Source organism: Balaenoptera acutorostrata, chromosome 12 (assembly GCF_949987535.1).
Source record: "Balaenoptera acutorostrata chromosome 12, mBalAcu1.1, whole genome shotgun sequence".
NCBI classification, from domain to species: Eukaryota; Metazoa; Chordata; class Mammalia; order Artiodactyla; family Balaenopteridae; genus Balaenoptera; species Balaenoptera acutorostrata.
Window position 1 is genome coordinate 86000806 of NC_080075.1, and position 22392 is coordinate 86023197.

The following is a 22392-nucleotide window of genomic DNA, read 5'->3' on the forward strand; positions in this document are numbered from 1 at the left end:
GATCTTTTGCATAACCAGTTTGAGAATTCTGGGCTTAGTCTTGCTGTGTCCCAGCCGAGCAGCCCACAGAGGAACGGTGGTCTGTGTAGAGGTGGGCAGGTCGGGCTCAAAACGCTGCCACCTGATTCTTCTGCTCCTGGATTGAATTAGCTGCTCTCCACCTCCACCCCACCCCCCAAAGAGGACCTGGTTCCAGGGAAGCTCTATGTTGGGTGAAACAGAGGTGAACGAGGCTTCTGCCCCAAGAGGAGAAAAGGGCCAGGGACACTCTGTCTAAAGGCATGCTGAGAGCAAGCTGGTTCCAAAAGCTAATTCTGCACCTGGTCCAGCAGTCAGGTTGCATCTGTAAGGTAACACATGTCCCCAGAGGGAAAGTGGCCTTCCCCGAGCTCCACACTAAAGTTGATCTGGGGGGCTTCCCTGGTGGCATAGCGGTTAAGAATCTGCCTGCCAATGCAGGTGACACGGGTTTGATCTCTGGTCCGGGAAGATCCACATGTCGCGGAACAACTAAGCCCGTGCGCCACAAATACTGAGCCCACTCACCGCAACTACTGAAGCCCGCGAGCCTAGAGCCCGTGCTCCACAACAAGAGAAGCCCCCACTCGCCGCAACTAGAGAAAGCCCACGCACAGCAATGAAGACCCAATGCAGCAAAAAAAAAAAAAAAATTTTTTTAAAAGCTTTAAAAAAATAAATCTGACCTGGGTCTTGGCCACACTCTGTGATTTTATTCCTCCCCGAACAGTGAGGACATTGGCCCAGTACAAAAATCCCACAAATCTTTCTGGAATCTGAGGTTTCCTGGGCAGGGTGTGGTTCTGGGGAACTGGAGACCTGGGTTCTGGTCTGTGTTCTGCCACTTATAAGACCCTGCAGATGTCACCTCAGTCTCCACATCAGAAAGAGAGGAAGTGGGAATAGAGGACCATCAGCTCTGACCTGTCATCTACACATCTGTGCTGTGACTTCACAGGTACAGACAGTCTTGCGTCGTCACCCCTGCCCAACCCCCCAAACACACACGCAGTGTGATAGCTGTCAGTCTTGGGCCCATGACACCCCAGGGCATCTCCGTTCATTTCAGAGGATATTGAGGTAGTTTCAGAAGAAGAAATTAATGTGATTTCACTTGAATTTTAAACTATAACACCCGCACCCAATATTCTCCTCTCCTGTCTCCCTCCCCCGGGAGATGTGTAAGTGAAGGTTTGGACATCACTAACCTAATTAGAGGAAATTCTGAGCCGAATGGGGCATACTCAAGACAAAGAATCAGTTGAGGGTTTCTTGAATTTCCAGTGGGAGGCAGGGACTGGGGGCTGGACAGACAAGGATTTATCCCGGTCCCAACACAGCTCAGTTTCAGTTCTCTTCTATCGCTCTGTGCTCTGCAGCGTCGAACCCACCACGGTACGATCTGCTCCACTGATGTTCAGCTCAGCTGCAGTGTCCTCAGGAGACTCAGAGACAGACGGATCAGCTAGAGAGCTTCTGAATGGGAAACGGTTCTCTGACAGACACACATGCCCGCTTCTCCAGCATCAAACGTCTGACTGCGCGTCTGCTGTCCCAGCTGCTCTGGCTCCACTATTTCTCCACACAGTCTAAGCTCCAGCTGCACTGGATCATTTTCCTGTCTTTGCGCTTGTCCTGTTCCCTCTGACCGCCAGGCCTCTGTACCTGCTGTTCCCCCTGCATGGAATCCTCTGCCCTCTTCACCTGGTTAACCACTGCTTATTCTTCAACCTTAGCTCAAGCATCACTAACGTCCCCATCTATGTCAATTCTCCCTGTTAGACACTCACGCTGCTCTGCGTATCTTTCATTCAAAGTGCTGAGCATAGTTTAAATGTTCCATCTGTGTGTGCAATTATTGTAAAATCTCTCCCCAGCAGACAGACTCTGCAGGAAGGAAAAGACCATTTCTGTCTAAATATCTAGCACCGTTTCTGGCACTTAGTAGGTGTTCAATAAATATTTTGAAATGTCTGTGTAATTATTATATAGGGGTCATAATGCCTGGTTGCAAATATATATATTCATCTTAATAAAAATAAACTAACTAGGGATGCACTGGTGTTAAAGGTACCAGTGCCCTTATCATGAGTGAGGCAGGAGGGAAGTCACAAAGAATGCACCCATTTATGCAACCAGCCATTTCTCTTTTTTACAATAAAATATTTTATTAAATTCAATAAATCTAAAATATTACCATTACAACAGGTGATCAATATAAAAATTACTAGTGAAGTATTTTACATTCTTTTCTTTTATACTACGTCTTTGAAATCCAGTATGTATTTTTTACTTGTAACACACTTAGATCTGGACCAGCCACATTTCAGCTGCTCAGTAGACACACGTGGCTAGTGGATACCATATGGGAAAGCTCAGGTATGACATGTCCTGAACCAGCCATTTCTGAGTGCTTACTCTGTGCTAGGTACAGTGGGGGGTTAACGATTAAGAGATGCCTCTGTCCTCAAAGAGCTCAAGATGAGTCTATACACAGTGTGTCCAGCAAGAGAAAACAAACACAAACAATTCAGAACAGGATGCCCACCGGGGTGGGAGAAGGATTTGGTGAGAGGGAGGATTGGGAATACACACTAAAATGAGACATTCATAGAACGTTTCTATCTATCGCAAGTGAGAAAGGAGCCCTGGGACATCTCTCTAAAACCTAAGCACTCACTGAACAGGAAATGATCGTTCTCTGTAAGATTCTAATTAAATACATTATCGTTGGATCTGACTGTGCTAGTGCCTGGCACTAGCCCACCCGGGACGTGTACGGCAGAGGGGGGCTATCGTGATTCAGGCTAAGAAACGCAATCAGCTGTAAGAGATATGCGGTGCATTTCTGGATAGGAACACAGTGAATGTCATCGGACACGTGCAGAATAGCTCCATTAACAATGCTGAACAAGGAGGAAAATCCTGGGGCAGGGTAGCTGGTGAAGCAGAACAAACACGGGTGTGTTTATTTTCCCTTTACTTCCAGACACTGCCTCTCATTAAATTTCAAGGAAACTTCAGAACTTAAAAACTTACAACAGTGAAGAGAGAGAACAGGAGGGCCACCTTCTGTGGAAAAGACATCTAATCAAATTTGGAAGGTGAAAGCAAAGGGAAAGGTTGAGTAAAGAAATAATGCAGAGCACAAGGGCTTAATCTCCAAAATATACAAACAGCTCATACAACTCAATAACAAAAAAACAAACAACCCAATCGAAAAATGGGCAGAAGACTTTAATAGACATTTCTGCAAAGATGAAATACAGATGGCCAGTAGGCACATGAAAAGATGCTCAACATCACTAATTATTAGAAAAATGCAAATCAAAACTACAGTGAGGTACCACCTCACACCAGTCAGAATGTCCATCATTAAAAAGTCTACAAATAACAAATGCTGAAGAGGGTGTGGAGAAAAGGGAACCCTAGGGCTTCCCTGGTGGTGCAGTGGTTAAGAATCCACCTGCCAATGCAGGGGACACGGGTTTGAGCCCTGGTACGGTAAGATCCCACATGCCACAGAGCAACTAAGCCCATGCACCACAACTACGGAGCCTGCGCTCTAGAGCCCATGAGCCACAACTACTGAAGCCCATGTGCCACAACTACTGAAGCCTGTGTGCCTAGAGCACATGCTCTGCAACAAGAGAAGCCGCTGCAATGAGAAGACTGCTCACCGCAATGAAGAGTAACCCCCGCTCGCCGCAGCTAGAGAAAGACAGCGCAGCTATGAAGACCCAGACCAGCCAAAAATAAGTAATAAATAAAAATAAATAAACTTATTTTAAAAAAAAAGAAAAGAAAAGGGAACCCTTCTACACTGTTGGTGGGAATGTAAGTTGGTGCAGCCCCTATGGAAAACAGTCTGGAGGTTCCCCAGAAAGCTAAAAATAGAATTACCATATGATCCAGCAATCCCACTCCTGGGCATAATCCAGACAATATTATAATTCAAAAAGATACATGCACCGCTATGTTCATAGCAGCACTATTCACAATAGCCAAGTCATGGAAACAACCTAAATGTCCATCGACAGATGAATGGATAGAGAAGATGTGGTACATATATACAATGGAATACTACTCAGCCATAAAAAAGAATGAAATAATGCCATTTGCAGCAACATGGATGCAACTAGAGATTATCATACTAAGTGAAGTAAGTCAGAAAGAGAAAGACAAATACCATATATCACTTAGATGTGGAATCTAAAATATGGTACAAATGAACTTATCTACAAAACAGAAACAGACTCACAGACACAGAGAACAGACTTGTGGTTGCCAAGAGGTAGGGGGGTGGGGGAGGGATGGATTGGGAGTTTGGGATTAGCAGATGCAAACTAGTGTATATAGGATGGATAGACAACAAGGTCCTACTGTAGAGCACAGGGAACTCTATTCAGTATCCTGGGATAAATCGTAATGGAAAAGATATTAAAAAAAGAATGTCTATATGTATAGAACCGAGTCACTTTGCTGTACAGCAGAGATTGGCACAGCATTGTAAATCAACTATACTTCAATAAAAAGTAAATAAAATTTTAGAAGAAGAAATAACACGGAGCAAGTTACAACCTGGAATACCTGCAAGGGGGCTGCAGCCAAGGGAGGGGCTACCTGCCCAGGAGACCCTCAAACAGGTGCCGGAGCCAGAATCACACTGTTCGCCGGGCATCCACCGGCTCCCTGACTGGTTAGGGTGAATCCCAGCCATGGGAGTTTCCAGGCAACCTTCCTATCCCATGCATACAGTCACCTGCCAATCACCAGCCATTTGAGGAAACTCTGCCACATGCAAGAGAAAGAATGACAGACAGGGGGAAACCTGACTCCAGAAGAAATAAAAATAATGAAGGGAACAGAAGAGAAATTAATAGGAAGAAATTCCCAAATTCAAATCTCAGAGAGATCTGGGAAGTTATTTCATTCAGAAAACAAAAAACAGGAGAATGCTGTGAAAGAGAAAAAGACTGGAGAACAAAAAGGAGTCTGTTAAAGGAAAAATTTGATTGCCAAAAATAATCATAACAAAAGTAGAAGATTAAGTGAATGAAACATACCAGTTGTAGACCAAAAAGTTGGGCTATATGAGATAAGAGAGACAGAGGGGAACTTGATGGGCCTCCAGTCACCACTCTTTTATTTGTTTTCCATTTTCCTTTAGTCTGTTGACATATTTCATCTGCTGATACTCATTAGCTTTCAAGTATGTTGTCCACTAGGACAGTACAGACTTGTGCTCCAGGGTCTAAGCAGAATGAGTGAGACATGATCCACTGCTGGGCACAACACTGCGGAGCTTCAGGACACAGAGGATTAACTGAAGACCCTAAAAACGTACAGGTAGAAAGTAATAATAGTAGGTCACCCAGGAAGGAGCAAAAGTCAGACTGGCATACAGGTAACATTGGTTATTAGGAGTCAATGAAACAGTGCATTCAAATTCTGTGAAAAATTAATATCAACCTCAAATGCTAATTCCAACCAAGCTATCAAAGGTGAAGTCAAATTAAAAAGGAGATTCAGACAGGCAAGGACTCGAAAACTTATCTTCTATCTCCCTTTTCTGGGAGGTTACATGAAAACAAAACTCCAGTTTGCTTATTTTTAAAGAGTGAACTAAGAAGAAAACAGGGATCAGGGTAAAGGTGGATGTAGTGAGAGCCTCCCAAGATGACAGCTCTGGCAGAGGACTGAGGGCAAGCAGGAAGAGAGATTTCCTGCAGAGAGAGGTTATAGGGGAAAAAAAGGACTCCTGCACAGAGAGCTGAGAGTTTGGAAAAATTAGGGAACGTGATAAAAGTACTAAGTGCAAGGAATAAATGAAAAGAATTAGCAACTACTGAATGAGAGAGACTTCTTATAGAGGCAGCATGTTGCAGTGCTTAGGAATAAAGTCTCTGGAGCTAGAAGAGGTGGGTCTGAATCCTAACCCTGCCATTTATCAGCTGTGTGACCTTGAGTAAGTGGCTCAACCTCTCTGTGCTCATTTTCTCATCTGTCAACTGGAGATAATAATAAGACCAACTTATAGAACTACTGTAAGGAAGTAAATGAGTTAATTTTGTAATACCCTTAGAAGAGAGCCTGTCACTTGGTAAGCACCATATAAGGTTTGTTAAATAAATAAGAAAACCAAAGTGCTATACGAAAATCATGGTCATCCAAATAAGATAAATAGATCCCAGTTAAAACAAGTTAATGGGCTTAAAAATAAAGACTGTGATAGTTTCCAAGTGATAGACTAAAGTAAAAGCTTAAGGACATCATGTGTGTGTGTTGTGGGAACAGAGGGCAGGGGAGAAAGGACAGGCAGGGAATGGGAAGCACAAATTTTTCCTGCTAACAAGGAAAAAGAAAGGCAAACATAACTTCCAGGAAAAACACACCTCTCCCCAAGAAAAACTCTCTATATAAGAAAGGCAGAGTCTGAATAAAGAACAAACTAAAACAGGATAAGATTATACATAAATGGCAGAGTATAAAAAAGGAGGATGCATTAGCATATGATGCTCTGTGAGAATCAGCTAGATTCTCCTCTATCAGTAACTCCATAGGATAAGGTGCAAAGAAGATACGTAAGTAGTTGGCTTTCGTCGTGAGTCACCATTTCCTAGTAGATTTTCTAGAAAATAGGCACATGAAGCACTTGGGTAAAATTTTTCAAAAATTAATTTAAATCTAACCAAAAGTCACTTCCTCCCTGTACAAAATGTGCTTTCCATCCAAGAAGACATTTTAAATCCTGTCCTTTTTCAAACTGAAAGATAAGAAAGAAAAGGAGTAAGCAAAATATGGTTCCAAGTAACTGTGCCAGGATAATCTAGAATTCTGAGAATTGCTACTTTTGCTAGAAATGGTGCAATCAAAGCACAGGTTGGCCAAGAGGGAGGCTTCATGTGACTAATTGTACCACGTTCCCTCGCCTGAGTTAGACGGGTTACGCAGTTTGGGTGAACATTTCATTGCTCAACTCTCCCTCCAGAACTCGGGGCCTTTTGCCTTGAATGAACCTCCACGTGTGCAGGGATGGGTATGCTGGTGTGTATCTGGGGGGTTTCTGCATCCCACGGCCAAACCAAGATTCTTCAAACTGAGAGCTGGACCTCCAGGAAAGCATTCCTCGGGTCCATGAAGAATTCATCACTGGCTTCTCTGTACTAACCAGCCCACATGGGACTCCACAGAGCCTTGTCGCTGCGTCATTTCATATGCCTCTGTCTCCTCTACTGGTTGGTGAGCCCTTCAAGCAAAAGACCAACCACGACGCACTCATTAGTGTACCCTCGTGCCTAGAACATTTATTTGCACAGTAAGTAGGAGACAGAGACAGGGACAGGGACAGAGAAAGAGACAGACAGGCAAAGACAGAGATTTTGAGCCCTACTCTCTTGCCCTGTTGTACTTTCCCTTCACTTGGGTTTTCTCATCACTAAGCATTTTTGGAATTTATGAACCTATCTTCTAAGGATAACAACATAAAAATTACCAAAAGCTGTGACAGTAGAGGTTCTGATTGGAAACCCACCTATGTGACCTCGCCCACCTCCCCTGGCCACACACACTCCCTGGGTGATTTTGTCCCCCTTGGAGACTTCAGCGATACTGTTGACCCACAGATCAGTATCTCTAGGCCTGACCTTGCCTCTCAGTTCCAGACCGAACATCCAGCTACCTTCTGGAAACCTCCATTTGGACTGTCCACCACGCACTTCAGCTCAACCAGGCTGACGATGACCTCCTAAATGGCCTCCCTGCCTCCAGCCCCATCCCATGACTACTCTGGAACAGGGCAGCAGATATGACATGGCACTGCCTGCTTAAGGCCCCTCAATGCCAACACCCCCCATTACCATTACTTGTAGGATAAAGTCCAAGGTCTTTAGAAAAGCAAGTGAGGTCCCCCATCATGGGCACCCTGCTCCCTCCTCCTCCACTGTCACCTCCCACTCTTCCCCTCTTTCAATCCCACCACCCAGTTCTCACCTCCGTGCCTGGCTAACTTAGACCTCTTTCAAGACTCTGCATAAGACTCACTTTCTCTTGGAAGCGTTTTTCTGAATTGCTCCTAAACTCTCCACCCCACCCCTCCAAGCTGAGTCCCAAGCCGTCTTCTCTCTACACAATGCCTGGTGGTGAACAGCAAGCTCTCCGTGGTCACGATCGGATGAACTCCCAACGTACAGCCAAGGAACTAACGCTCAGAGAAGTTAGGGAACCTGCTCGACATCACACGTACTCTAAGAGGCAGATGTGACCAAAACTTTGGACTCCAAATCCAGGTCCCCTGCTTAGATGGTAAGATTTTCTGTAATTTTGCCCTTGCAGCAGAAACTTCCTTTTTCACATCCCTTGTCCATTGCTTCCTGTCTTATTACCACATGAGCTCTGTGATGGGCCCAGTACAGGGCCTGGCAGCAGAGGCTCAACTGATGCCTTTCCTTGACCGCCTCCCTTGTAACCATGGCCATTGCCCTGCATCTTGGGCTGGAGGCTGGGCCTGGAAACCTGGTGGCCATGCGCTCCAGCCCCCAGGTCTGGAGAATGGAAGTTGGCCACGGAGAACGGCAGCCTCAGACCACCTCATGACGGCCAGCCTGCCCGCCTACCCACAGGCGGAGCGGCTCACTTACCGGGACCTCCTGCCCTTTCTCTCCTCCATAGAGGACGGCTCCCCTCACTCCAGACTCAGCTGCCACTAACTGCCTGCCCTGCTCAAGATTCCTGGCCTATGATTGGGCCCCGTCTCTGCCAATCCACTGGGAAATATCATTAGAACTTGTGGTCCTCCCAGCATCACTGGGGCCAGGCCTTCCTCAGCAGCCTTCTTCATTCATTTAACTGGAGCCTCTGGATTCATCTGAGGAAGAATCTCTCACTCTGCCCGGCCCTGCACTAGGCCTCTTGGTCCACACTCTGACCAGAGTCTCTCTCCACACTGAGCCCTTTGAGAGAGAGACCAAGTGTTACTTTTATTCTATATCCCCAAGGCTTAGGACAGGCCACAGTCAGGACAAATAAGTCTTCAGGCTTTATCACTTCCTCCCTGGATTATTCCAAAAGCCTTTCCTTGAGCTTTTCCAAGTCTCTTCTCCACAGGAAAGGATCTCAGGCTTAAAATCTATGGGGTAGAGCAAGTTGTATGAAGTTGCTGAACTTAGGCAAAGTGAGGGCAAGATGAACATACTGTGAGAAAAGAACCAGGATGGGGCTTCCCTGGTGGCGCAGTGGTTGAGAATCTGCCTGCCAACGCAGGGGACACAGGTTCGAGCCTTGGTCTGGGAAGATCCCACATGCCGCGGAGCAACTAGGCCCGTCAGCCACAACTACTGAGCCTGCACGTCTGGAGCCTGTGCTCCGCAACAAGAGAGGCCGTGATAGTGAGAGGTCCACGCACCGCGATGAAGAGTGGCCCCTGCTCGCCACAACTAGAGAAAGCCCTAGCACAGAAATGAAGACCCAACACAGCCATAAATAAATTAATTAATTAAATTTAATTTTAAAAAAAGAAAGAAAAGAACCAGGATGTAGGGGGACCACTGCCAGGGATGCTTCAGCAAAATATCCCCCCAAACTACAGAGGCTCAGCGAGCCAGATTCACGAGCAGAACCTGGAAGGTGGCATGGGCATGGGGGCGGCGTGGTGCTGGCCCTCGGGCTGCTGAACATGGGGTCTAGGGAGACCCTAAAAGAGCAGAGAGCAAAGCACTAAGTACAGTCACAGAGACAACCTGAAGGGCCCGGCTGAGGCTTGGGGACCGGGCACAGGGCAGTGACAAAAGGGACCAATGGGTGCAGGAGGAAGAGGCAGAATCTTCAGGAGGGCTTTGAGGGGTTCAGGGGCAGCTGCAAGGGCTTTTATTAAATAAACGTGACAGTCCTTTAAGGGCAAACAAATGGCATGAACCTGATAAGAACATTTCCCTGTTGGCACTAGGGAGCCATTGAATGCTTTTTAATCAGGGAGGTGACAAAATCAGATCTACGCGTGGGAGAGGATGGCTCGCAGGGAGAAGAGGTTAGAAACCAGCCCAAATGTTCTTAGCTTCATCTGGGGCTCATCAAACCTTTAGAAAGGGCCACAGGCCAACTCTGAAAGCTTCAGTCGAATGGCAGAGTCCTGGTTTGGGGGCTGCATGTATCCACGGCAATAAACCAGTTTGTCAAAGAGTATTTTCTCTCATCTTGAAATGTCAATGTATTAATATAATTAGGGCATTCATAGCAACTCTACTCACATTAATGTTTGAAGACCATACATTTCGAATCCAGCCAGGGTCTCTCATTATTGGAATCTGCAAAACAAAAACATTAGAAATTACTTAATGGAAATGTTCTGGAATTAGTGGTAGCGATTGCACAACCTTGTGAATATACTAAAAACCACTGAACTGTACACTTTAACCCGGTGAATTGTATGGTGTGTGAATTATATCTCAATAAAAAAAAAGGAAATGCAGTAAGAAGAAGGATTTGGTGAGGTTTTTTTTGAACACACTCAGAGTGTGAGGTCTTGGTAAGAAACGACACATTGTGAGGTCATAAATCTCCCTCTCCCACTCTTCTATTCCTCTGTGGTCTCCTCCTTCCCAGACCACATGGACCTATTGGGGAAATGTCAGGAGATAAGGCAACATGGAAAAATGATGGGATTTGGCGTCCGAAGACATGCTTTCACGTGCTGCCTCTACTGTTTCTTGGCTGTATGACTGCACAGGGCTGGTTTTCTTTGTAAAAAGGGCATAACGACAACCCCGGAACGGGTGGGTGTGCTGTGAGCATTCACTGAGTCTATTCCGGTGAAAGGGCAAAGCCTCATGCACAGATGAGTTGCTAAGACTATTGCTATGAAATTATCCAAGCAAGTAGCACCTGCACAGTCTGCTTTTCCAACAGGGGCCCCCGTTAGAGCTCCCAGCCTAAGGGATGCGATACGTTTTCATAGTCCTTAAACTATACTTACGTTATACTCAGAAACACATATGTTCTGGGACTTCCCTGGTGGCGCAGTGGTTAAGACTCTGCACTTCCAATGCACGGGGCCCGGGTTTGACCCCTGGTCAGGGAACTAGATCCCACATGCGTGCTGCAACTAAGAGTTCGCATGCCACAACTAAGGAGCCCACGGGCCGCAACTAAGACCCAGCACAACCAAATAAATAAATAAATAAAGTAAAATTGAAAAAAACCATATATGTTCTGAGTGCAATTAAAGCAGCCCAGAATCAACAACCCTTGAAGCCCCTTACTCCTATTTCCCTCATCCTTTCATCCCCTTGCCCGTCACCCTACCTGCTATTCATCTACAGCATTTAGCTCTTCCAACCCATATTGTTGATTGGCAGATAATTAATGGTGTTGCTTTACCTGATGATTCATTTAGTTTCTCGCAGGGGCCAAGTGCTTTGCTAGGTAGTGGGAACACAGAGATGAGTAAAATAGAAATCCTGCCCTTGAGTCACTCATGATCCAGTGGGGGGCAGGCAGGAAGACATGTAGAAAAGGTTTTCATGGCCAGGACCACCATCAAGACATGCCCAGGGCCGGGTGGGAGCCCGGGAGGGAGGCAATAGTTTGCTTGCGGGAAATATAAGGAAGGTTCTGCGCCTTCTGGCCACAGAAGGTGACATCTGAGCTGCTTCTGAAGGATAAGTGGGGCTCTCAGAGGAGAGAGGAGGAGAAATTCCACTGCAAGCAGAGAAGAGGGTGTGTTCAAAGAAACAAAGGCACCACACATATGTTTGGGGAACAGCGAGGAGTGCCCATGACTGGGGAATATCCCATCGTGTGCAAGTGATACGGAGCAGGCCCGGGATGGTCTGCAGTCAGGAGACACAGGTAGAGTGGGGTCATTTTAAAAAGTTTCTTTTTTAACAAATGCCCTCCTTAAACAAAATCTTTTGCAGAAGCCCGTATGTAAATAGAAGGGGAATGCTGTGGTCATTTCAGGGAAGAGGCCTGGAGTCCCCAGTCTTGGTTGCAGAGCCCTGGCTTCAGAGAACACAGTTTGAGAACGATGACGGTACACAGTGGGGAGCTGCTGAGGGGCAGGATGGTCAGACCTGTGTTTTACAGGATCACTCGGACATCTGTGTTTTGGACGCAGAGAAGCAAATTTAAAGGCTTTTTTTTTTTCCTTAGCCGCGTAGCTTGTGGGATCTTAGTTCCCCCACCAGGGATTCAACCCCCGAGCCCTCGGCAGTGAAAGCACGGAGTCCTAACCACTGGACGGCCGTGGAATTCCCTTTTTTTTTTTTTTCTTTAAAGGCTATTCTAGCAAAGCGTGGCCAGGGTGTGAAGGAAGGTGGTGACAGCGGGGGGGGGGGGGAAGAGGAGGGGCTGCTGTGAGCACTGCCTAGTGGGAGGGGGCCCCCAGGCTCAGTGATTGACTCGGATGGTCGGGTGGGTGAAGAAGAGGGAGATTTTGAGGATGACTGAAGTTTCTGGCCTGGGTGACTTGGTAGATGATGGTATCATTAAGCATCAACCAATGAGGAAAACTGAAAGGATAAATCTGGGGAGGACTCTTAGAGTATTCTGGAACACCTGTAATAAAAAGGATAGATTTTCCTATAATACAGAATCCGGGAAAGAAGGTAGATGTGAGTTAAGGAATTCTATTCAAGTCCAGATCCTGGTAGGGAAAGCGGGCAAGGCGACTGGTTTCTGCATCTATAAATTGCTTAATAAAGTAATTAATTCAGTCCTGGTTTCAACCGATCAATGCATTTGACACACTTCTGGAAGTCCAGTTACTACCTCCATTTTAGCTCCTCTAGAGTATTACAGCATTCTGCAAAAAATCATGCCACTTGGATACAGATGTTCTGAAGCACCCAACTCAAATTCCTCATGGGACACCAACATGGTCACATGCCCGCCAGCACTCGCTGGGTACAATAGTTGCACTGATTTTATACTCACGAGGTAGGCTAGGAAGGCTGGCAGCAGTTTAAATTCACAATGCTTAGATTTGGTCCCAATTAAAAACAAAGTTTCAAATCAAATACCAAATATATTTTTTGCTGCCATGGGAGCAATGACTCTGATCCCCCAGAAATTTGCTTTGATTTCAGAGATTAAAAATCAACACAAGGGCTTCCCTGGTGGCACAGTGGTTGAGAATCTGCCTGCCAATGCAGGGGACGCGGGTTCGAGCCCTGGTCTGGGAAGATCCCACATGCCGCGGAGCGACTAGGCCCGTGAGCCACAACTACTGAGCCTGCGCGTCTGGAGCCTGTGCTCCGCAACAAGAGAGGTCACGATAGTGAGAGGTCCGCGCATCGCGATGAAGAGTGGCCCCCACTCGCCACAACTAGAGAAAGCCCTAGCACAGAAACGAAGACCCAACACAGCCTAAATAAATAAATAAATTTATTAAAAAAAAAAAAAAATCAACACAAGAACACCAAAAATGGTGAACCAATGTATTTCAACAGTAATTTCTCTCAAAGCTCAGAAGAAAATAATCTCATTCCACCCCATAGCTATTTGTCTGTTGTCATTCAAAATTCTAACACAAAATGTGAAGCCCAGCCTTTGGTCCCTGGGCAACAAGCAGTTAGCAACCGTGGGGGAAGCCAAAAATGAATTTGGGTTTGAACCCCCATTCTCCCAGTAAGAGCTGTACGGCCTTTAGCAAGGAATTTCACCTTCCTAAGCCTCAATCTTCTCATCTGTAAAAGGAAGAGAACAATAAAATAGTTCTGGAGCGGATGTAAGAATGAAAAGATATAATACTGTGTAAAACAGTAGTGCACACATTTTAATTGCTAATCCTGGACGATGATAACACGGAAGTCTCAATGTCAGGAACAGGTGAGCATCTTCTGAACAGCTGGTTTGCTTTCACCTTATTTATACCATGAAATGTGTAATTGCTCAGGTCCTTCCTGAGACATTGGGGGCCAGAGCCACACTTCTGCTCTACTTCTTATAAATGAGCCAGATTCTATAAAATGCATGTTTGTGTTAGCCTCATTCTTGGCTCTATCTTCTGCCTCTACCTATTTTTTTCTTTTATTCTTCACTTAATTTAGACATATGTAACTGCTATGGACTGAATGTTTGTGTCCCCCCCAAAATTCATATTTGAAGCCGTAATCCCCAGTGTGATGGTATGTGGAGGTGGGGCCTTTGAGAGGTAATAAGGTCATAAGGGTGGAGTCCTTGTGATGGAATTAGTGCCTTTAAAAGAAGAGATAGGAGCAAAATGAGCTCTCTCTCTGCCATGTAAGGATACATCACGAAGGTGACCACCTACAAGCCAGGGGGAGGGCTCCCACCAGAACCAAACTGTACTGGCACCCACATCTTCTTTAGCCTCCAGAACTATGAGACATAAATTTCTGTTGTTTAAGCCACCCAGTCTGTGGTATTTTTGTTATAACAGCCTGAGCTGATCAAGACAGAAATTCTGGTATGTTTTGAACCATCTTTTGTCCTTGGATAAATACAGTAATGGACAGATAGATGATAGACAGACAGATATAGAAAAATGAAAAAATGGTTGGAGAATGGACCTAGTAAATGTAGATAGAATAATAGATAGGAGATAGACACTTTCCTATTGTCTTTTCCTTTATGCTGTGTTGATTTGCTTGCTCACTTGACTATATTAATCATTATGGGGTGTAGGGCAGTTGAAATAGAACCACAAAGACTGGTCCTGGTCAGGGCCTCTGCCACTTATAAGTAGAATAATACTGAACCACTGACTCACCCTCACTGAGCTTCCGTTTCCTCTTCTAAAGAAACTACACGACACTACCCACCTCGGGGCTGCTGTGGGAATTAAGTGAGAGATGTACTTGAAAGTGACCAGCACGTGGTAGGTGCTCAATGAAGGTGAATTTGAATCTCCATGGCAGGCTGATGAAGATCAAGGTCCAGGACACAGTCTCCTGTGTTCCTCGTAGGGCCTTGCTCACTCCTACACCTTTGCCGTGATTTGCTGGAGGTCACATATATGGGCCTAAATCCAAATTCAAATTCAGGTCTGCGTGACTCCAAAGCTCTTGCTGCCGTTTCACTGATGGAGAAACATTTGGACCACAGAATTCCCACCACACAGAAGGAGAAAGAGGGAGACTTCAGAGAGAAAGTCTTCCAGATCATCAGGCCTTAAGTCCACAGTGATAGGCCAGGCGCGTCCCAGTTTACACATTCTAAAGTTCATTTGTTCATCTGAACTTCTTTTTAAATAGAGAGTAACATTTTCACACAGAAAGAGTTCCATCCAAGTGAGTTTGTTTTTCCAGGGGAGGAAAGGCAGAGGAAGCCATAGCCTAGATGAACTGAAGCACTGCTGAGCTGTACAGCCAGGGACCTGCTGGCACTATGGTTTATACAGCCTACTTTTATGGGAAAATGCATCCAAATGCCAGCTGAGGATTCCAGGAACACCTGGGAACATTCCAGGAACCCAGGATGCAGTGGGAGGAGCCTTGGTCTGGGGAGGAAGCAGTTCAGGATTTAGTCCTGACTGTCTTACTAACTTGGAGGAGGCCTTGGACAAGGTACTTCCCTTCTCTGGGTTTCAGTTTTTCATCTGTCAAAGGACAGAATTACACTAAGTGCTCTTTATCTCCAAAATTCTATCAGCCTAAATGCACGTGCCCTCCTACATCATGATTCCAATGCCAAGATCCCCCTCTTCTGCAGCCCAGCACCCTCTGTCAATACGATTTGAAATAAAGGAAGAGGATAAGGAAGGGTTTGCTCTGGTTGGGAGGAGATGGGGTGAAGAGGAGGACACTACAGGTGGGGCTGGAACTGGACCCAGTCAGACTCTAACCTGGGTCCCCCAGGGTCCCTTAGACTAGTGCAGAAATGGAAAGAGAGTCTGTAGTCAAGAGAACTGGATCTAAGCCCTGGTTATAATACTTAATAATGCTTGGTCTTGGGTAGGTCACTTCATGTCTTAGAAATTCAGTTTCTTCAACCACAAAATGAGGTTAATAGCACTTGCTCCATCTTCAAAGCTCTCGAGGGCTCTCTGAAGCTTCTTCAAAGCTTCTCGAGGTTGAGTGCCTCTGATGTCCCATGTCTCTGACCCATTCTCTGAACTCATGGGATTACGTCAGGCGGTAATCCAGGATAATCTCCCTATTTTAAGGTCAGTGATGAGTAATCTTAATTCCATCTGCAACCTTAATTCTTTTTTGCCATGTAATTAACCCATTCACGGGTTCTGAGGATCATGGACATCTTAGGGGGGCACTATTCTGCTGGCACAGCCTCCTAATGGGATTGCCCACATTTCCTTTTGCCACGTTGTAGTTCATTCTCCTTGCGGCAGCCAAGGGCATCTTTTTGAAACACAATCTGGTCGTTTTGCCTCCATGAGTAAAACCACTCAAATAAATATATAAAACGTATACAATTTTTTAAACCCTTCCTTAACTTGGTGAACAAAGTTTCCACCCGCCTGTGCAGTCTCATCTCCCACCTGCACCCTTTGATCTCTCTGACCCAGTCACACTGGCCTTTCACCACCTCCTATTCAATTTATTCCATCCAGCCACAGGGCCTTTGCACATGCTATTTCCTCTGCCCAAGACACATTTCAGCTGGTTAGCTGCTACAGATCCCCCAGACTACAGCCAAGTATCACCTCAGAGAAGTGGTCCCTGGCCTCCTTGACAGTGATCACATCATGACTGCACCCTCCGATAGCACCCTTATTGCTCTTTGCTGGCACTTAGCACAGTTGGCAAAGTTACAATTGTTTGCATAACTCTTCAGCTAATGACAGCTTCCTCCATCAGGGACAGTGCCTATTGTTCTCACCATTGCACCCCTGGAAGATAGTCAATAAATACTTGTTGAACGGAAGTATAAAAGTGTGACTTTTTCAACATACAGAGGAGGACACTGGAGCTCAGAAGGTCGAGGAACTCGGCCAAGGTCACACAGCCAGCAAGCAGGGGTGGGTGAGCTGGGATCTGACCCAGGTGTGACTGACCTCTAAGCCACAACATCACTCCATCTGCATTGCAGGCAACTGGTAAAGGAAGGGGACTGCGGATGGCGTGATTTTCGTACTTTTCCAAAGGGAAGATGAAGGTGGTGTTGGTCCCTGCAAGTACTTGAGATGTAACTTCCAGGAGAGAACTCTCCCCTGAAAGGAGTGACCCCCAGTACAGGCTCTTACCCAAGCCTCATATTTCATTTGCAGCCACTGGGAGGACGATCAAGACAGGCAGGACCTCCCAGCTCTGCCCGAGGGCATGGCCCTCACAGTTGCCACAGCTTCAGACCCAGAGGCAACCCCAGTGGTGTGCTTAATAGGGAAGCCTGTGTGTGTGTGTGTGTGTGTGTGTGTGTGTGTGTGTGTGTGTGTGTGTGTGTTAGATTACAGATGGTCTCAAATTCTTTGCTGCCATTGACAGATAAAGTCTAACAGCCCTCCCCTTAAATCTGAGGAAGGAAGCCTAACAGACTTGCTTGCTCAGTGATATGCAGGACAAGTGACATTCTTCAACTCCTGAGGTCATTAGAAACCTTCCAGCGTCCCCTCCGCGTTTTGCAATGCTCTTTATGGGGGATGCCGGCTGCGACGTAAGAGGTTTGACTACCCCGAGATATCACATCTGAGAGGCCCGGCAGGCACTCCTGGCAACAGTCCCGGCTGAGGCCGGCCTACCAGTCACCGCCACCAAGCCACCAGACATGTGAGGGAAGCCAGCGTTGTCCATCCAGGCCAGCCCGTCTAGCAGTCAGGTTCCCTGAGTCATCACATGAGGAGGCGAAGCATCACCCAGCCAAGTCCTGCCCAAATCCTGACCCACGAAATCATGAGATATGATGAGATAGTTGTTGTGTACATGCACTAATTTGTGAAGCAGTTTGCTCTGGAGGAATAAATAGCCAGAACAGAGGATGTGTGTTGGGGGGAGGGCGTCTGGATTGTATTTCTCTGTTTGTTTACATGTAAAATTACACCTGCGCATCTGTGATTGTGCCTATTTTTGCAAGTGTGTCTATGTGTTTGCTTGTGTCTACACAGCCTGTGCTTCTGTGTGTTTATCTGTGTGTCTTCTCATTTTCTCTGTGTCTGTGCGTGTGTATTTATGGCAGAATGATGAGGACGACACTCCCCCTTGAAATCCAGTCCCAGTGCTTACATGTCTCCTTGCCTATTTTTAAGAAGAACCCACACAGACCATAGATGTACGCACGTGTGTGTGTGTGTGTGCCTACACAAGGATAAGGTCTGATTAGAAAACAAGGACACAGCCTCTAATTGGTGGGTTCTATGGGGGAATTCATTCAATACAGGCAATCGCTGAGCACCCACTCTTTGCCAGGCACTGTGCCAGGAGCTGGGAATCCAGAGAGAAGCAAGGCCTGGTACAATGCCCTGGGATGCCGGGAGCCTGGGGACCCAGGGAGGATCAGGCCAAGATGAGAGCCCGGAGTTCTGGGCGCAGTGACCTCGGGCTCCTGGGGCACCTGAAGCCCTGTAAGGTCATCAGTCCATGCCCATGAGTGGGCAGCTCAGAGCCAAGCCATCCCCGACTCCACCCGACAAGCAGGGCAGCCTTCCCCAAGGACTTCTCGTGGGATGGTAGTAAGTCTTATGCAAAAACCAGTTCTGCGGTGGGGCAGATAATTCTGGAAACATCAGATAAGACGGACAAAGATTTATTTCCTGCATAACTTCTTTCCTTACTACCTCATTGTATGCTGTCAATCTCCTAAAGGGAATATAAAATGTAGGCTTTCCCCAAACCGCACAATCTTGAAATCCCTTTTCCACTGAGCAAGTGGTGGTCTCTGTGTGTCTGGTAACTCATTCAGGGGACATTCTGATGCAGAAATAAGAGGTGTGGTCTCCAACCCTAGGGGTCAGTCATCCACACCTCCCATCTCCACCGTCCCCCCCAGAGAAGGTAAGGTAGTAAGTAGTTTTAAGAAATTCAGGGACTTCTCTGGTGGTGCAGTGGTTAAGAATCCATCTGCCAATGCAGGGGACACGGGTTCGAGCCCTGGTCCGGGAAGATCCCAGATGCCGTGGGGCAACTAAGCCCGTGTGACACAACTACTGAGCCTGCGCTATAGAGCCTGTGAGCCGCAACTACTGAGCCCATGTGCCACGACTACTGAAGCCCTCGCGCCTAGAGCCCATGCTCCACAACAAAAGAAGCCACCACAATGAGAAGCCCAAGCACCACAACCAAGAGTAGCCCCCGCTCGCTACAACTAGAGAAAGCCCACGTGCAGCAACAAAGACCCAACGCAGCCAAAAATAAATAAATAAAAGAAATAAATTTATAAAAGAAATTCAAGTCTGGGGAATTCCCTGGCAGTCCAGTGGTTAAGACTTCACCTTCCAATGAAGGGATTGCAGGTTCCATCCCTGGTCCGGGAGCAAAGATGCCACATGCCTCGCGGCCAAAAACCAAAACATAAAATGGAAACAATATTGGAACAAAAATTCAATAGAGACTTTAAAAAATGGTCCACATCAAAAATCTGAAAAAAAAAAAAAAAAGAAGAAATTCAAGTCTGAATGGGGAGGCTAGTGGAAGGAGACACAGGAGGGCTGGGAGGGCTTGCGGGGAGGGAGAGGGAAAGGAGGGAGGGCAGTAAAAGTGAATGAAAACAGGAGAAGATGTTTGTGCCATGGGGACAAGGGACAAGACTGAACCAAGGCCAGAGGAAGGGAGGTTGGCCAGAGCCTTCTCTGCTACCATCCCGACACACTCTCCACGCCGGTCTCATCAAAGAGAGAGCCCTGGGCTCTCACTAAGATCTTCTTCTTCTCTAGCCCACGCCAAGTAAGCCAAGGTTTGTCTGTCTCAAGCACCCACATTCCATGGTGTATTAACCACGTCTTTTTATTTTCTGTATTTAATGCTTTAATATCTAGAGCTTTGCTCACCCTGGAGAGACTACCCCTCCCCGAGTAGCCAAGAAGAGAAATTAGTGTCATTTCTGTGCTACTGAACACCTGGTCTTGTGAGTCAAAAGAAAAAGCAGCAATATTTACTTCTTTATTTTCTTAAGCATAAAAACCTCTTATGGAATTCCCTGGTGGTCCAGTGGTTAGGACTCTGCACTCTCACTGCCAAGGGCCTGGATCCAATCCCTGGTCGGGGAACTAAGATCCCACAAGCCTTGCAGCAGACTGGCCAAAAAAAAAAAGAAAAAAAAGAAAAAACTCTTACAAGTGACGCAGTTGAAATCCAGCTTTCCATGACTGGTTTCTCCTTCAGATCCCAGGCTTGATGATGTTTAGGGACCTGCCTTTCATATGCAAACCAACCAATCCAGAGCCCTGAACTCAACCACCTCTCTGATCAAATGCTCACACTCTGGGCCACTATCCACTTGTCCTAATCACCCCAGGAAGAGGGCCCAGACAACCAGGGACAGCTCCATCCCCCAGAGCCCGCTGCAATCATTCACGCCAGCCGGTCCGAAGCCCGCTGACCCTGCCTGCCCATTCCTTCCCCCCGAAACCACAATAAAGACTCTTGCCCATATGTTCCCCTCTCTCCTTCTACCTCCTGACTGACCCTGGTGCTTCCACGTGTGGCCCTGGATGGAGCGTCTGCCTCCTGTTTCTAGGGATCTGTGAGAATTACAAACTTCTTCCTTCATGACAGTCGTTTCTGTGTCCACGTGTCTTACCGTACGGGAATAAAACAAATCTTGGGTATACTTAAAACACTTGGCATCCTGGAGCCACAAGCCCAGAAGGTGGAACTCAGCAGAAGCAGCCATGACAACATCAAGGCATCGATATACCCAGGGAGACTATACAGAACAGTTAAGAATTTTAGTACAGCCACTGATCAAACCAAACAGACACCCAACCAACCAGAAAGGGTACATCAGCCTTGGATACACCAATTAGTAATTCAAGTAGCTTTTTACAGGGTGACTAAAACAAAGATTCTAGAATCTGACCAGCTTGAGCTCAAATCCTAGACCCATCACAAACTATCCATGTGATCTTGATCTAGTCACTTAACCTTTCTGTGCTTCAACTTTTTCACCTGTAAAATGGGGATAAGACTATATTGTTATGATGAGGATTGAATGTGAATGAATTTAAAACACTTAGCACAGGGGCTTCGCTGGTGGCGCAGTGGTTAAGAATCCGCCTGCCAGTGCAGGGGCCATGGGTTCGAGCCCTGGTCCAGGAAGATCCCACATGCCGCGGAGCAACTAAGCCCGTGCGCCACAGCTACTGAGCCTGTGCTCTAGAGCCCGCGAGCCACAACTACTGAGCCCGCGAGCCACAACTACTGAAGCCCGTGCACCTAGAGCCCATGTTCCACAACAACAGAAGCCACCGCAATGAGAAGCCCGCACACCACAACGAAGAGTAGCCCCCGCTCGCTGCAATTAGAGAAAGCCCATGCGAAGCAACGAAGACCCAATGCAGCCAAAAATAAATAGATAAATAAGTAAATTTATATGTTAAAAAAAACAAAAAAAAAACCCAGCACAGAAACAGATACATATTATGCATTCAATAAATGTCATATTATTATCATTATGACCACTGCGTATAACTGAATGACATAATTGAGGTCTGGTGCAGCTCCTCATCGGTGTTAAGAGCCCATTGCGGGTGCCTCCTATGCCAGGGGCTGTGGACAAACCTAAGTGTTGTTGCCGTTCAGAGCAGAGAAACCAGCGAGGACAGGGTTAGTCAAGTCCGGTCATTAATTGTCTCCTACGGGCCATGCCCTGTGCTGGGTACTGAGTTCATCACTGGGACAATTGCAAAGTTGACTAAGACGTGATCACTTGCGTGATTCATCGATTAGCGTGGAATAATAACACGCGTCGACTGCGCGCCTGGTACCACACCAGCTGCTTCCCACCTTCAATCCCCGTCATTCTTCTCTAAGCATTGTGGGTATTAGCACCCTGCTTTTTTTTGGAGAAGCTGAGTTTCAGAAAGGTTGAGTAATTTCCCCAAGGCCACACAGCTGACACGCTCTTTCTACGCTAAACGGCACTGCCCCCCTCTGTCCAGCGGGCAACTCCTACTCACCCCCCATCTGCTTTGCGGTGACCGCTGCTCCTGCAGGTGCAATCAGTCATTTCCAGGTCAGCGTCTCCCTAGCACCTTGTTCGTATCTTATCGTTAACACTTGTCATAATGCCTTGCCTGCTTCTCCCTCACTGGACTGGGAGCTCCCCGAGACCAGCCACCAGCTTATCCTTCTTGCTCTTTAGAGCTTAGTACCTGTGGCCACTCGGTGACCGTTAGTGGAACGTCTGAATGAGAGAATGACTGGCTGAGGTAACTGCAGCTGTGGTCAGCGGGTACACAGAACGGATTTACAGCACGTATAGTTTCTCAACATATTAGAGGGAGATTCCTCGAAGGCTTTGCATTTC

General features: G+C 46.7%; 1 protein-coding gene across 5 annotated transcripts in view; it reads right to left on the reverse strand.

The window, feature by feature from the left end:
• LPIN1 (lipin 1) overlaps window positions 1–22392 on the reverse strand; it is a 127444-nt gene that overhangs the window by 81596 nt on the left and 23456 nt on the right. For all 5 annotated transcript variants that reach the window (XM_057558238.1, XM_057558241.1, XM_057558240.1 and 2 more), the window contains exon 2: window positions 10263–10319. In XM_057558238.1, the coding sequence (XP_057414221.1) occupies window positions 10263–10319 (57 nt within the window). The remainder of the gene's footprint in view (window positions 1–10262; window positions 10320–22392) is intronic.